Genomic DNA, 17494 nt, shown 5'->3' with positions numbered 1-17494 from the left:
AAGTTGTTTAAATGTCTTACACATCTGTGTTGGGAGTTTAACTTGTCATTTGAATGGTTTCACAGGGAACTCCAGGTGTCCCAGGCTCTCCCGGAGCTACAGGCAGCACTGGAACCCAGGGCAGCATCGGATCTCCTGTAAGTCAAGCACTATCAGACTGTATGTTTTGAAATGACAAAGAATTGTTTTGTTGCAACTAGACTGAGAAAGAGCCCAACAGTGATTAGATAATTGATGACTAAAGCATTCTTTCTCCACCTTTAACTGGAAATGTGATTCTAACTTCAGACCACAGTTTGAATATTGAGCATGGCAAAATGTTTGTAATTGTTGAGTATTTATTGTAGCAGTGGAGCCACAAATATTCTGTTTGACTTTATTTTTGGAAATAAAAATCAATTCTATGCCGCCTGCATAAAATTTATAGAAGCACAAGTTCAACGTTGTCATCAGATTATTTGCAGTACTGATCAGCTCCTTTCAATACAACACATGCCACTCAGAGGTGCCCCATTACACTTAGAATTCAATATATTCATAATATTTCGACCCTAATCAGATTAAAAATAATCCACTACCCTTTACATGTCTGCTGCACTGGAGATTCCTGGATTGCAGTCCCCTGTTTTAAACCTGTTCAGGAATCCATGAATCCGCAGTGAAGATGATGTTTGTAGAAATTATTCCCTCTTTTACAATGCTGAATATCGTATTCTGTAGTTTCCATGTCCAGCAGACATTAACGGTTATTGTGAAAGAGTAGCTTCATAAGGTAAGTGATGTGGTAGGAGGTGGCTGGTGTAAGGGTGCCAGGTAAGTGGATGAGTGTTTAGGGTAGGCCATGGTGGGGGTTAGAGTTGAGTCATTTCTGGGGGGATTGGACGTCGTGTCATGTTGGAATAGGAGAAGGTGGAGGAGTCACCTGGCAAGGGGTGTGTCTGGGTTGGGGGAGGGTAGGTGATGAGGTGAATTGGTTGGCTATAAGGTTGAAACAAGAGTACTGAGTTGAGGGATTCAATTTAAAGCTGCCCCTGAGTTGGAGTAGGTTTTTTAATCCTCTGTCTTTTGCCAAGATAACCTGTAAGGTTAAGAGAGCTGTTGAACTTTAGTGAATGGAGGGCTCCCAATGCAAGGGAATTGCCCAGCAGAATTTTCAATTTTCACAGAGTCAGCAGCATCAGGGATTCCACATGGTCTCAATGCAGGCCTTCAGTCACCATCTGGCCATCGGAATTTGTGGGCCGTTCATTTAATGTCAAACAAACAGCCCAAGGGGTTTTGAATGGGTTTCAGTCTCTGGTCCTTTCCCCATTGTATCTGTGTGGCAGGTGCCCCCAGTCTCTATTGCACCCCTCAGATAATAGTCCTGGAAATGGAACTATGCCAGTGTAAACTATGCCAGTGTAAACTATGTCATCATGGACAGATCTTTGCAATGTAAGACCAGAAAGTCAAAACAAAACTTTGTAGTTTAGTACAAGGAGGTACTTTTATGTTCTGTTCCTTTTAACAAGTTATCCAGATTTAGACACATTTAATTTAATGTGGATATAATGTTAAAAAAAATCTTTGGCTGATGGAGATCACAATTAAGATAGATCTGATCTGATTGGGCTGATAATACTGCTGGGTGGGAAAAGGCTGAAGTATTCATCACATGACCTCCAGTTTACAACTTCCCCACCCAGCACTGTCACCATTGGTCACCTGATGAAGGACATTTGCCCAAAACATCGACTGTCCTGCTCCTCGGATGCTGCCTGACTTGTTGTGCTTTTCCAGCAACGCGCTCTTGACTCTAATCTCCAGCATCTGCAGTCCTCACTTCCACCCAACTCATCCAACCTCACAGAGTGTCACCTCCCCTCAGCCACTTGGAGAGCACAGAGCCTCTTCATTATCCAATTGGATGGTGCTTGACTCACAATCTTAACTGTTCATCACAAACATATCTAGAACCGATTAGATGAAAGCATTTGAAGAAAACTGGATTTAAAAATTCTTTTTTTGTTTGTTTATTGACCTGAGTTGCTCGCAACAGCATCCAGGAGATTAACTTTCAATCCCTGGGGTCTCCAGGACAACACTGGAGACTTTGCAACCTCTAATTCTGAGGTTGGAACACTTAATAAGCTGCATCAAGGGAATGTCCTTGAGGCTGCTTCCTCTGAAACTTCTCTTTGGAAATTTCCTTGCCATAGTTGATATGATCTTGAATGGTAAGACAGAATTTTCCAGGTTCACCTGGAGCCTTTGGAAGAATTGACAGGGTATCTTGATTTGATGAGATGCAGATATTAAATAAAGATTTAATACTAAATTCTCTCAGTCAGCTTTCCCAACACCTGTGGTTGGGTAACTGTTTTGCATTTGTAACCCATGAATACCCATTAACACCCCCAGGCTCCTGGAATTATATGCACCACTGCAATCTTATGAGGAAAAATGGGAAATATGTGTGTTCACTAACCTGACTATGTGAGGTGTATAGCTTTTGCTGTAAACTTCTCCAATCTCTGGTATGCATGAATAACCAAGCTGTTTCTTTGGACAAGCACTTCCAGTTTCACCAGGGGTGAATCCTGACTGAGCCATATAAAGCACACCCATGTGAGGCAGCCACACTGTCTGACACCAGCAGGCAAGCAGGGCTAAACTAAAAAAGGGGGCTCAATGCAAAGGTCCATATTCATGGTTGAGTCCTGTCCCATGCAAGCCTTTGGCGAAAACCTGTCAGATGTGTAGGTTCTCCTACTTGCGTTGCAAGGTCACTGAGCTGAAGGTGCATGAGTTGCTGAGTATTTCAGCTTTTTGTTTTCAGTGTGAACAGTGACACATTAGATTAGATTACTTACAGTGTGAAAACAGGCCCTTTGGCCTAACAAGTCCACACCGACCCTCCGAAGAGCAACCCAACCAGACCCATTCCCCTACATTTACCCCTGCATCTAACACTACGGGCAATTTAGCATGGCCAATTCACCTGACCTGCACATCTTTAGACTGTGGGAGGAAATCGGAGCACCCGGAGGAAACCCACGCAGACATGGGGAGAATGTGCAAACTCAACACAGACAGCCACCCAAGGCGGGAATTGAACCCGGGTTTCTGGCACTGTGAGGCAGCAGTGCTAACCACTGAGCCATTGTCTCTGAAGCAATACCACTGTGGTGCCAGTAATGAGACATCAGTAGCTGCAGTAGAGTGACAGACATCTACTGTTTGAGTATTTGACAGAAATGCCTGGCAGACACTACCTGATTGACAGCCCTCTGCACTGGCAGGCTTATAATGTTAACTCACCATTATAGGAGCATGAATCATTGAGTAGTCAGTGGTACCCTGTTAGAGTGCATAAGATTAATCATCCTCTTGTTGCATTGGAGCCAGATTCTCTAGAGCTGCCCATGGACACAGCCTTCTGCATCCACCACTGTTCAGACTCACTCCCATAGTTGGGATGGCCTCTTGTTGCCAATGATTAGGACTGAAGTTCTTCTCCCTAACAGCCTTTAGGAGAACCTCAAGATCACTAAACCATGTTACCCCTTTTTGTGCGAGGTCTCTGATGTGACAAGCAGAGGTTGACTGGTTTGTGTGTGTGTGTAGAGTTTATGGCTCTTGTTCTTCTGTCGTATAAAGAATTCCTCCTCAAGTCTTCATCTATTCTTTAGGACAATCTGTTGCCAGGGTCTTACTGTTTCAGAGCAGGCCACCACATGTTTCTGTTTTATATGTAAGGTTTTTTTTCTCCTTTTGACTCCTAACCTTTGGAGAGGTTCCTTGTCTCTAGGCAGCTCCTGATATCAGTAGTGTATCTGGGACATGATTTTGGTCCGAGCAATTCTATTCTCTGAGTGTTGATGGTGTAGTTCACTGGAGAAATGTGAAGGAGGTCTGAAAAGTTGCTGAAACATGGTCTGACCCAGAATACGTTTTGCTCCAACACTAGTTCTTGTCTGCCCTGCTGCTGAATGCTGGTCTGCCTAGTTTTTTGTATATTAATTCATGGGATGTGGGCATCACTGTCCAGGCCAGCATTCCTAATAAGCCAGAGGGCAGTTAAGTGTCAACTACATTGATGTGGGTCTGGAGTCACATGTAGACTAGACCAGTAAGAACAGCAGTTTCCTTTCCTAAAGGGTGTGAGGATTTTACTGACAATCAACGATGGTTTAATGGTCACCCTAAGACTCCTCATTCCAAATATTTATTGAATTTAACTTCCACCATCTGCCATGACAAGATTTGAATTTGGGTCCCCAGAATATTAACAGTGTCTATGGATTAGTAGAGTGATAATACCACTAGGCCATTATCTTCCCCCATGCTTCTGCAGTCACTACACAAAGGTCATGGGTGTGCTTCCAGACATTGCCATGTCAACAATGGCACAGAGCCACTGCCACTGGGTGGCTCCTGGTGCTATCCCGCCTACCATTCACAGTCACACCATTGCATAAGATGGAGAAAATCTGAGTGACACTGATGTTCTCATTGGCAGACGTGGAAAAAGCCACCAAGAGAGTATTTAAAATCGCATTGACCAATCTGGAAACAGAAGCTAATGTTCACATAGCTGGGTTTGTTCCAGTTTGATAATGGACAAAATCATGAGGCACATCCAGACTGAAAAGAGGGCTCATCAGTGCCCCAACGACAGAGGGCCTGGCCTTCAGCCTTCCTTGAAGATAGTGGACTCTGCTTAACCAAATCTGCACAGCAAACCCTATGTAGATGATCCAAAGTTCACTTTTTACCATGGGTCTCAGACCATGGAAAACATCACTTTGGCCTGCCCAATAAGGTTAATTACAGCAAAGACCTTATTTCGCACTCAGAATTTCAAGAGGGCATCCAATGAATAGTCAATCGACATACTAAAATAAACTTTCCAAGTCAAATGAAAGTAGTAAAACTGGGCAGTGAACAAGTTACTGGTATGTTTTGTTCCCTACTCAAAGGGAATGTATATCTAAATTATGTGCAGGACAGACACAACAAAAACTAAGTGACACAGCAGTTTCCCTGTTAATTACTGTAACAAAATGCTTGAGATTTCTTGAATTTCCAGGGTTCTCAATAGCTCCTGACAACTCTTCACAAATTTAGTGTCTCTGTCAATTGGACTGTTGTCTCCAGCAAACTTTTCAGACCATTCAGAGATGACATCTATTCAATTCAAACAGTGAAATGATTTTTTTCTCATCACAAAGGCAGTGACTTCTTACTTCTTGTGGGGAGAGTCAGCAAAAAGGTTTCTCAGCAAGTACAGATATATTTGGAATGGTTGCCTTTATTTAGTTGTTGGCCCTTGCTGGGATAGGTTAGGAAAATCTACACAGACTTTGTCTTTGGTGGGAATTTTAAACAGTTAATGCCATTGTTCAAGCAATGGGAGAGATTTACTGATTGGAATGCATTGGAATTGTGTTTCAGAAGCCCAGTAACTGTGTGGCATTCATTCACTGCATTCATGCTTCTTGCAATGAATAACAATGAGTTGCAGTTTCCATTTTAAAGCTTACTACAACATCAAGTAACACAAAGGAATGCTGACACCAAATCATCTGAAATATGGGTTCAGTAACCTCACATATTGCATCATGATGGAGCGGGTACTGTGAATTCTGTAATTATGCATTCCTAACTTTGCTGGGAAAAGCTCTCTAATGATATAGTGGGTAGTGTCCCTGCCTCTGAGTCAGAAGCTCTGGGTTTGAGTGCCAGTCCAGGATGTGATGGCCAAGGAAGGCACATTTATAATGTGGCCAGATAGGTTGAGTATCAATTTGTAAATCCTTCCAGTTCTCTCCAGTAGCAGGTAGAAAGGTGGGAGAGATTCCTATTCAGCCACGTGATGAAAGAACTTCAAAGTCTCTACTGTCACTATTCATAGCTCTGACCTACAACAAAGATGTATAAAATAGTGTATGTTGCCACAGAAACTCCGATTCCTTCAGTCAACTGTAACTCAACCCACTAATTTTTTGTGAACTCTTAAACTAGTTGATACTTCTGCCAATACTGCATTGCTGCTTTGGTGGTGCCTTGGTCACTGATGCTGAAGTATGTTTAGATTTTCTATTCGGAAAGACAGACAGGAAGGTAAGGGAGGTGGTATAGCTCTGATATTCAAAGATGACATCAGGGTGGTGCTGAGTGATGATATTGGTTCTACAGAGAATAAGGTTGAATCTATTTGGGTGGAAATTAGAAATTGTAAGAAGAAAAAGTCACTGATAGGCGTAGTTCAGAGGCCACCAAATAATAGCATCACATTGGGGCTGGCAATAAACAAAGAAAGAACTAATGCCTGTAAGAATGGTATGGTAATTATTATGGGGGATTTTAATCTACATGTCAATTGGTTGAACCAGTTCAGTCAGAGTAGCCTTGAGGAATTCGTTGAGTGTATCTGTGATAGTTTTCTTGAATAGTATATAATGGAATCAACGAGGGACCAAGCTATCCTTGATCTGGTCCTGTGTAATGAGACAGAACAATTAATGACCTCACAGTTAGGGATCCTCTTGGAAGGAGCGATCACAGTACAGTTGAATTTAGAACACAGATGGAGAGTGTGAAGATAAAATCCAAATCCAAGGTCCTGTGTTTAAACAAGTGAGACTACAATAGGATGAGGGAGGAGTTGGCTAAAGTAGACTGGAAACAGAGACTTTATGGTGGGATAGTTGACAAGCAATGGAGGACTTCCAAAACAATTTTTCAAAGCTCTCAGTAGACGTATATTCCAGTGAAAAGGAAGGAGTGTAAGAAAAGGGGTAATCTGCCATGTGTGTCTAAGGAAATAAGGGAGGCTATCAAATTGAAAGAGAAGGCATATAAAGATCAATGGAAAACTAGAGGGTTGGGAATGCTCTAAAGGTCAACAGAAAGCCACAAAAAGAACTATAAGGAAACATAAAATAGATTAGATTCCCCTCAGTATGGAAACAGGCCCTTCAGCCCAACAAGTCCACACTGACCCTCCGAAGAGCAACCCACTCAGACCCATACGTTTACCCCTGACTAATGCACCTAACACTATGGGCAATTTAGCACAGCCAATTCACCTGGCCTACATGTCTTTGGACAGTGGGAGGAAACCCACACAGACACAGGGAGAATATGTAAACTCCGCACAGACAGTTGCCTGAGGTGGGAATTGAACCCGGGGCCCTGGTGATATGAGGCAGCAGTGCTAACCACTGTGCCGCCCATAGCTTATGAGGAAAACCTGGCACACAATATAAAGACAGTTTCTATAAATATGTAAACTGAAAAACAGTGGCTAAAGTTAACATTGGTCCTTTAGAGAATGAGAAGGGGCATTTAGTCATGGGATATGATGAAATGGCAAAGGCATTGAACAGGTATTTTGTGTTGGTCTTCACAGTGGAGGACATTAATAACATGTCAGTGATTGACAAAGAGACAAAGGTAGCTGAGGACCTAGAAACAATCATCATCATGGAAGATGTAGTGTTGGGCAAGACAATGGAGCTAAGGATAGACAAGTCTCCTGGCCCTAATGGAATGCACGCCAGGGTACTAAAAGAGGTGGGGAAAATGGCAAGTGCACTTGTGATAATTTTCCAAAATTTGCTGCACTCTGGGACAGTTTCAGCAGATTGGAAAACAGCAAATGTGATGCCACTGTTTAAAAAGGGTGGTAAACAAAATTTGGGGAATTATAAACTTGTTAGCTTAGTGTCTATAGTGGGGAAGATGCTTGAATCTATGATCAAGGAAAAAATACCAATGCATCTAGATAGAAGTTGTCCCGTGGGGCAGATGCAGCATGGGTTCATGAAGGGCAGGTCATGCTTTACTCACCTTTTGGAATTCAGTGAAGACATTACGAGCACAGGGGACAATGGGGACCCAGTAGATGTGGTGTATCTAGATTTCCAAAAGGCTTTCGATAAGGTGCGGCACAAGAGGCTGCTACATAAGATAAAGATGCATGGTGTTACGGGTAAAGTATTAGCATGGGTAGAGGGCTGGTTGACTAACAGGAAACAAAGCGTGGGGATAAATGAGTGCTATTCTGGTTGGCAACTAGTGGTGTGCCTCAGGGACCACAATTATTCACAATTTACATAAATGATTTGGAGTTGGGGACCACATGTTGTATGTCAAAGTTTGCAGATGACATTAAAATGATTGGCAGATCAAAGTGTGCAGGGGACTGTGAAACTTTGCAGAGGAACATAGATACATTGAGTGAGTGGGCAAAGGTCTGGCAGATGATATACAATGTTAATAAATGTGAAGTCATCCAGTTTAGTAGGAATAATAGTAAAAAGGACTATTACTTTAATGGTAAAAAGTTGCAGCCTGATGCTATGCAGAAGGACCTGGGTGTTCTTGTGCATGAATCACAGAAGGTTGGTCTGTAGGTGCAACAGGCAATTAAGAAGATAAACGGAATTTTCTCCTTCGTTGCTAAAGGGATTGAATTTAAAAGCCAGAGGTTATGCTGCAGCTCTAACTGGTGAGGCCACTTGGAGTATTGCGTGGAGTTTTGGCCTCTCGGTTCACTAGGTTGATTCTGGAGTTGAGGGTGTTGGCTTATGAGGAGGAACTGAGTAGTATGGGATTATACCAATTGGAATTTCGAAGAACGAGGAGGGATCTTATAGAAACATGTAAAATTATGAAGGGAATAGATAAGATAGGCATAGAGAGGATGTTTCCACTGGCAGATGAAACTAAGACAAGGGGACATTGCCTCATAATTAGGGGGAGCAGATTTAGGACTGAATTGACAAAGAACTTCTTCACCCAGAGGGTTGTGAATCTATGGAATTCCCTGCCCAGTGAAGTTGTTGACACTACTTCAGTAAGTGCTTTTAAAGTTAAGATAGCTATTTTTTCCATAAAGGAATTAATGGTTTTGGTGAGAGGGCGGGTAAGTGGAGCTGAGACCATGAAAAGATCAGCCATGATCTTATTGAATGGTGGAGCAGGCTCGAAGGGCCAGATGGCCTACTCCTGCTCCTAGTTCTTATGTTCTAGAGTTGAGACTGCAGCCTGTCCTCCAGGTTAATCTAGCATGGATAAAGGCTAAAGAGGTGATGATGTTCCCCTCCCCAATAAACGTGGAGATGTTCAGACCATATGAAGAGACCTGACTGAATATTATGATATACAAAATGTTGAAGTCAATGGAAAATCGTCTCAGAATTTCAAGCAGAAAGTACTGATTCTAAGGTCAAAAAAAGTGCATAATGGTTTAAAATCTTTACAGTTATTGCTTTGTCAGTTGTATTCTTTTTCAGCAGTTGGAGGTGCTGGTGTTGGACTGGGGTGTACAAAGTTAAAAATCACACAACACAAGGTTATAGTCCAACAGGTTTAATTAACTAAGACTGTCATCATAGTTCCTGTGATGTAGTGAGTGTGTTATGAATGACTGAAAAAAAAATACTACTAGCAAAAGCAAAGGAGAACAGTGATGTCAGTAATTGGTGCGACTTTCCCTATGTTGATTGTAAAGAGAAACCTAATATTTGATACATTTAAAGAGAGACATTGTATGCAGGAGGGAGAAAGGAATAGAATGTTGAAAGGATGGGATATAGATGAGATATATATGGAAGAAGCCACTGATATTTCTGAACTATGTCCATTTCTATATTAATCAATATCTACTGCTAATTTTATTACAGGGTCCACCTGGTCAAAAGGGAGAGAGAGGTCCAAGAGTAAGTTCTCAAAGATTGGATTTTACTAACAAATTGTTGTAACATTGTTGCATGTTAGCAGATTCACTTTATTTCCAAGATGTGATATTTTTTTCAGAATGCAGTATTTGATGAACAATAATGTAAACATTGATTAATGGCAAATGTAGCAAAGACAGAAGTTTGAAAATTAACATGACAAAATGTTTTACAATGTTAGTATCATTTACATTAACTGAAAGTAATTCTGATAACTTGAGGAATTTCTGGGGGAGAATTAACCAAGGTTAGAATCTATGCTGTTCAATCTGCATATTTATCCAAGTTAATTACTGAACAATACTTTTAACAGCTCATGTGAAAATCCTGAAAACTTAACTGAATTGCAAAGGTTTACCAATGGAGTGAATTGCTGTTGATTCTTGGGAAAATATATGAAAACAAGTAATGCATGATCCCATTGAAATTAATATTATTCATTTGCAGAAAGATTTTTTGGAATCATTTACAGCACAAAGTTTTTTTGCAACATATGTGGGGTTAGAATTAGTGATTTTCTTGCAACATTAGTTCCACTGCTGCATTATTTCACACGTTGAGCGTATCAGAATGAAAGGACATCAACTTTAAATATGGAGGTTTTGAAGCACATCTGGGAATGTCCTTGTTTCTGAGCCAGGAGCTCCAATTTCCAATCCCACTCCAGGATGTTGTGGCAAACAGGATAAATATTAGCCTGAAATCCTTCGACCACATGCCAACGGCAGCCAGTGAGAGTGGGAGAGATTCCTAGTTAGTGCAAGCTCCCATTTTTCTTTGTACAGCTATCAGTATCTATATTTCTAGGCTAGAAACGTATGTAGTACTTAAATATGTTGTCACAGTATCTTGGAATCCAAATGGCCTATAAAACACCATCATTTTAATACTATAAATGAGCTAAATTTGCAAGTTTAACATTGCCAATTTTTTTTGACAAAGTTTTCGTATGGTGCTTATGGTCTTTCGTATGGTGCTTTCGTATGGTCCTTTGTGACTACCAAGTGCTGTCTCCTGACTAGAAATGGCTTAATAATGGGAACTTGCTCCAGAAAAACTTAAAATAAAACTCTTTCTTAAAGTATTCGAGGTGATTTAGTAAAACTACAAAATGAGATGGCTGCTTCCTTTTTCCAGTGGCCATTTGTAGAAATTTTCATCTTTAGGAGGAGGAGAAATTCTTCCTTTTAAAAAGGATGAAATGTATGGAAAAGGTAGATCAAATGGCAAAAAAATGAAGTCTTAAGTTTAAAAAGTGACGCTAAAGAATAGTTATAGGGAAAATAAATTGTTCATTTTATTCCTCTTCTGTTGGCCGTATGTTGCAACAGCATTAATATATTTGCAAACATTTCCTTTGAAATGGGTCCTGAGAGCAGATTTAAAAGGTCAGCTGAATTTGCCTTTAACTGATTCCCTTGTTTTGAGAACTGGAAAATAAATGTTTTATTTAAAGTGATAATTTAAATGCTTTGTGTTTTCAGGAGTTAAGATCAGGCATTTTTCTATTCCTCTGTGGCTTCAGTACATTATATTGAATACTATGGTTTTGCATCTTAAATAGAAAGGACACTGATATCATTCATGTGAAGGTGATTAAACAGGGTCATATTATTAGACTGGAAAAACAAGGAAATGACTCCATTGGGAAATTTCTCTCAAGCAAAGAGTTTGTGAAAATATAATATTTTAATAGATTGTAACAAGCTTCCCCAGAGGTCCAAGATGAACTTGAAGGGATCAAATTTTGCACTTTAGGTGCCGTCAGCGATTCTGGCACAGATTACACACATTTCATAAACGCATTTTGAAAATCCTTGAATACAGGATCTGTCATGAACAAGAATAATCAGGCTGCATTTAAAAAGTAAACTCTAAACAAACTGCGAGAACATAAAACGTTACAGCACAGTACAGGCCCTTCAGCCCTCGATGTTGCACTGACCTGTGAAATTAATCTGATCCCCATCTAACCTACACCATTCCGTTATTCATATGTATGTCCAAAGCCCATTTAAATGACCTTAACGTCGGCAAGTCTACTACTGTTGCAGGCAGGCCGTTCCAGACCCCTACTACTCTCTGAGTAAAGAAATTACCCCATATATCTGTCCTAAATCTATCATCCCTCAATTTAAAGTTATGTCCCCTCATGTTAGCTTCACCAGATTTTTTTTCTGGCTAACATAAATCTCAAGCCCCCTAAATGAGCCTTCATGCCTCATCCTCACATAAGCCCTCTTCTTCCTCTTGACAAGAAATTCAACTTTTTTATTAAACCATGGCTCCCTCTCTCGACAACTACCTCCCTGCCTGATAGGTATATACGTATCAAGGACTCGCAGTAGCTGTTCATTGAATAAGCTCCACATTTCAAGTGTGTCTGTCCCCTGCAGTTTCCTTCCCCATTCTATGCTTCCCAAATCTTGCCTAATCACATCATAATTGCCTTTCCCCTGTTATACCTCTTTCCCTGCAGTATATGCCTATCCCGTTCATTACTATTGTAAACATAACCACATTGTGTTCACTATCGCCAAAGTGCTCATCTGCCTCCAAATCTAACACCTGGCTGGGTCTTTCCCCAGTACCAAATCCAATATGGCATCGCCCCTTGTTGGCCTGTCTACATACTGTATCAGAAAACCCTCCTGCACATCTTGAACAAAAACTGACCCATCTAAACTATTTGAACTATAGTATTCCCAGCCAATATTGGGAAAGTTCAAGTCCCCCATAACAACTACCCTGTTTCTGTGGCTACTATCGAGAATCATCTTTGCTATCCTTTCCTCTACATCCCTGGAACAATTTGGAGGCCTATAGAAAACTCCCCACAAGGTGACCTCTCCTTTCCTGTTTCTAATCTCAGCCCAGTTTTCTTTCAAAAGATAATCTGTGATATATTTAAGGGCATATAGAGTCATTGAGTCATATCTTGGTACAGTTGGATTAAGATGGTTGAAAATAGGCTTATGACATAAAATAAACCACAGGAGAAAGTGAGGACTGCAGATGCTGGAGATCAGAGCTGAAAATGTGTTGCTGGAAAAGCGCAGCAGGTCAGGCAGCATCAAAGGAGCAGGAGAATCGACGTTTCGGGCATCAGCCTGAAGAAGGGCTCATGCCCGAAACATCAATTCTCCTTCTCCTTGGACGCTGCCTGACCTGCTGCGCTTTTCCAGCAACACATTTTCAGCTAAAATACGCCACAGTCTTGATCACCATCTGTACCCCATTTTAGATTATTAATTTAAAGTAATTGAAATTTGCAAGATTCTGGGATGGTTTTACAGGGTAGATGCTGAGAAAGAGTATTTCCTCTCATGGGGGAGTCCAACTTTATGGGGTACAGCTTCAAAATGAGAGATCTCCCATTCAAGATTCAGAGAAGGAGGTATTTCTTCTTTTAGGGGGTCTTTCAATAGGTTAGTCCTTGAAATTCTCTTTCCCTAATGGGTCATTAAATATATTCAAGACAGAGATGGACTAGGATTTAATTGATGGGGATGTTGTGGGTTTTGGGGACAGGCAGTAAAGTGGAGTTAAGGTCACAATTGGCTTATCACACAGGGACAGGCACATGGTCACAGAGTGGACCAGGGAGCATTCTCGAGGCTACTTGCTCATTCTGTTAGTGCACATTCACTTTCCACCTACCTGGATGCTCACAGCATCTCTGCCTTGCCTTGTCATTTGCTGTTTCCCCCATGAATCCAGAGCTTAAAGGCTCACAGTATTTCAATCTTACCTTGCTGTTCAGTGCAGACTCAAAGCCAGGCAGATTGTTCTGGTTGTCAGCAGTCATCAGGGGTGGACATGTTACTGCACGGCACTATGTTTTATTAATTTCACCTACAGCCTTTGCAATAACATAGTCAGGTCTCAGATTTGACAGGGAGTAGACTTAGTCAAGTCCAGAGGGGCTGCTGTCAGTTGGAGGTCCCCGTTCAACCATTCAGTGATTTCATCCAATGTCAGTGCAAGGGCTGGGATACAGCCAACTGTTCAGGGCAAAGACGGTCAAATTGCTTACCTCATATGTGTTGGGGAGATGAATATTGGACACTCCTTAACCTATCTTGGTTCGTTCTGTCCTATTGTGATGGGGTAGCAAAACAAAATCCAGTGTGACCAGGGGAAATCACAGGGCACAATCTTTTGTTCAAATTTAACTCATGCATTGTCCTTAAATTTTTGGTGAATGCTTTTGATACAATTTAAAACACATTCTTATTGCTGTATCGTTTCCTTTTAACCCAGGGTGATGCTCAGTCACAAAATGCCGTTCGCATGATTGCTCACCAAGTGTGTGAGCAGCTCATCCAAAGTGAGTGACTATTGTGAGAGTTTCTCTTAGTGTTTTAATAACTAATTTGAGTGCTTCTATCGGAAAAGGTACTGTTTATAGTTCTTACCATGGTAAAACAAGCACTTTGTGCATATGTATGCCAAAATATATTAAGTAATCCAGATAAGGAAATGGTCTTTCAGAAGACCAGGATTTATAATTAAACTTCAACGATAACTTGTATTGATAATAACACCTTTACTGTGCCAAAGTGCAGTAGGATGCAAGTTTAAGTCACAAGAAGAAGAAGTCTTTCATTTAAGTTTATGACCTTCCTTAGAGAGTGAGTTATTGGATTTGGCTGGGGTGGGGTCAGTGAGTGTCCAGGAATCTGAGAGTAATCTCTAGACAATACTGAGAGTGCTGAGCAAAATCAGAGGGGCAACTAGGAAAGTTATCTTTTTAATTTTATTTAAAAGCTTGTATTTATTTGATATAAAAATCTTGGCATCGGAGAAAAATGGCTGTTTGGCAGGAAGAGTCAAGTATTATCCAATAAGTAAGGAAATATATCTTTACTTTGTGATTGGCTGTGAGCTCGAGGAGGAACCTATTGGGTGGCCAATAGTAGGAGTATTGGACCAAGTCTGTGGGCGATCATGAGATGATATCTCCAGGAATACCTCCAACCAGAATGAGCAACATCAGTTGATTGAAGAGCAAGTGCTTGCTCACAAGGAGAAACTGAATCACTTTGGAGTCCAGGAAACACAGGCTTCAAGGCATACATTTTCTTCACTGCTTCATTGAGATTTTCCTGACTAGGAGTGCAGCTGGTAAGAGTCTGGGTCCATGGAACCTCTCTCCAAATCTGTTGAGCTCACTTACGGCTGTTTCCATTGGGTTATCATATGAAAACTGAGACTGTGGCCAGTAAGAGGGATGGAATTGGATTTGCAGTGGATTGGTATGGCCTTGCGTGTGCAAAGGATTGAAAACAACAGCTTCACATTTGCCAGTGTCTAATAGGAAGGAACTGGATGTCAGATAGGCAGCCTGACAGGCAAACACAGTAGATGGGTTGGGTAGATGGTTGAGAGATAAAAATTGGGTGTCGCTAATGATTAAGACACCTCTTACAACACAGAAGGAGGTCATTCATCCTACCAAGTCCATGTTGGCAATGGTACCAAGGGATTAGAAATCATAGAATCCCAACAGTGTGGAAGTAGGCCATTTGGTCCTTTGAGTCCATACTGACTCCTCTGAAGGACATCTACGCAGACCCACCTACCTACCCTATCCCTGTAATCCTGCATTTCCCACGGCTAATCCACCTAGCCTACACATCCCTGGATACTATGAGCCATGTAGCATGGCCAATACATCTAACCTGCACATCTTTGGACTGTGGGAGGAAACTGGAGCACCTGGAGGAAACCCAGACACAGAGATAACATGCAAACTCCACACAGACAGTCAGTTGAGGGCGCAATCTAACCTGTATTACCTAGAAGAGGAGAGAGCCCATGGTTAAATCCTTGGAAGACTTGAGAAGTAATATTGTAGAGTGAGAAGAGAGATTTGGTGGTGATATTTCCAATAATGAGGCCAGTTAAAAGTGGACCCAAAAAGGAGCAGTCCTATTTAGCTGGGCAGTCGAGAAAAGGCTTTGGAACTAGAAGTTTACACAAATGTGTCAGAGACAGCAGAGAGATTTAAGAGGGGATAGTGCAACAAGGTCATATAGAAATAAATGCGAGGTGAGGCAGTCTGGTAGGAGTAAGGAAAACACAAACTCCTTGGAAAATAAGAGCCTGGGTCAGATACAGCAGCAAAGGAATCTGAACATCGATTCACAAAACACTTCAAGTTAACATGGCCAGAAAAAAACTACCAAGTTGAAAAGCAAGGCAATTATGCTAAGTTTGTATAGAGTAAAGAAAAACTGGATAAACATAAAGAAGAAAGGAATCAATGGGTGGGAGAAATCTCATGTGGAGTATATAGATCAGTCAAATACATCTTGTTTCTGTGTTGTTTTTACTGTATAATAGTTATTTCCTACGTTTCCAAATCAATCATTTCTGTGGTTTCAGTGACACAAGATTCAGAGTTTCTAAAGTATTCAAGCCAATATTATTTTCCCACTAATAGGTCAGATTATGGAAGAGATCGGTAAAAATTTATTTTGAAATGATGTTATGTTATACAAGAAGTCAGTGTGTATCTCTGGTACTAATATTTGGGAATTCTGATTTCCGTAGGCCATTTGTCAAGGTACGACTCTATTCTCAACCACATTCCCAGCAACTCGGTTCAGGTGCGGGCATCTCCAGGCCCTCCGGGGGAGCCTGGCCGTGATGGCTCTGCAGGTCCTCCAGGAGAACAAGGACCTCAAGGTCGGCCAGGTTTCCCTGGCAACCCTGGCAATCCTGGCAGACCAGGAGAAAGAGGTAAGAATAAATATGTTCTCTCATAAATTTGTACAGCACAGGAGGTGGCCATTTGGCCCATCTTGTTTGTGTCAATTCTTTGAAAGAGTTGCCCAATTCATCCTTTTGTCTCTGCCTCTCCAAATTTTCCCCTGTTCATCCAGTTCTCTTTCGAAAATCACTATTTAATCTGTTTCAGGCAGCACATTCCAGGTCGTCATAAAATGCCGAATTTATTTTTGTTCATTCATGGGATCTGGGCACCACTGGTGAGACCAACATTGTTTCCACTTTCATAACTGCCCCTTGGCAAGATGGTTATCTGTTGCTGCAGGCCGTGTTGTGTGGATATACTCTCAGGGCTGTAAGGGAAAGAGTTATCAGATTTTGACCCAGCGACTGTGGAGAAAAGACATTATATTCCAAGTCTAGATGGTGCTTGGCGTGGAGGGGAACTTGCAATCAGTGATGTACCCAGTCATCTGTTGCCTTGTCCTTCTGGGAGGTAGAAGCATGGATTTGGAAGGTGCTACTAAAGGAACCTTGCCAAGTTGCTGTAGTATCTGAGTGCAATTCTCCTGACCTTCTCTCTCTGGTTCTTTTGCTAATTGCTTTGAATCTGTATTTCTGGTTATTGGCCCTCGTGCTGGGGGGGGGGGGGGGGGGAAGCAGTTTCTCTTCATCCCATCAATACCCTACATGATCTGAAACACCTCTGTTAAGTCGACACCTTTATTAAATCATCGCATGATCATTTTTGCTCCAAGGGGAAAGTTCTTCATTGTTTACATAAAGATTTTTTTATCAGGATGTTATGAGCTGTAGGAGCAAATTACTGCAGATTCTGGAATCTGTACTGAAAACAACAAATACTGCAGATCACAGTGTGAAGTGTGAAGGGGGCAGCGTTTATGCTATAGTTGGGGGAGGGGTTTGGAGTGTAGAGTGCTGGGGAGAAAGGATGTTGATACTTTAGATTAAGTGATCAGAATGTGAGAATGGATCACTTAATCTGAAGTATTAACCTCCTTTTACCC

The 17494-nt window shown here is 41.4% G+C and overlaps 1 protein-coding gene across 6 annotated transcripts in view; it reads left to right on the top strand.

Annotated features, from left to right (window-relative positions):
* col14a1a (collagen, type XIV, alpha 1a) overlaps nucleotides 1-17494 on the top strand; it is a 216094-nt gene that overhangs the window by 189808 nt on the left and 8792 nt on the right. For all 6 annotated transcript variants that reach the window (XM_072570947.1, XM_072570944.1, XM_072570943.1 and 3 more), the window contains 4 exons: nucleotides 66-137; nucleotides 9678-9713; nucleotides 13995-14061; nucleotides 16290-16478. In XM_072570947.1, the coding sequence (XP_072427048.1) occupies nucleotides 66-137; nucleotides 9678-9713; nucleotides 13995-14061; nucleotides 16290-16478 (364 nt within the window). The remainder of the gene's footprint in view (nucleotides 1-65; nucleotides 138-9677; nucleotides 9714-13994; nucleotides 14062-16289; nucleotides 16479-17494) is intronic.

Source organism: Chiloscyllium punctatum, chromosome 5 (assembly GCF_047496795.1).
Source record: "Chiloscyllium punctatum isolate Juve2018m chromosome 5, sChiPun1.3, whole genome shotgun sequence".
Taxonomy (NCBI): Eukaryota; Metazoa; Chordata; class Chondrichthyes; order Orectolobiformes; family Hemiscylliidae; genus Chiloscyllium; species Chiloscyllium punctatum.
This window is presented reverse-complemented; position numbering and strand designations above follow the sequence as displayed.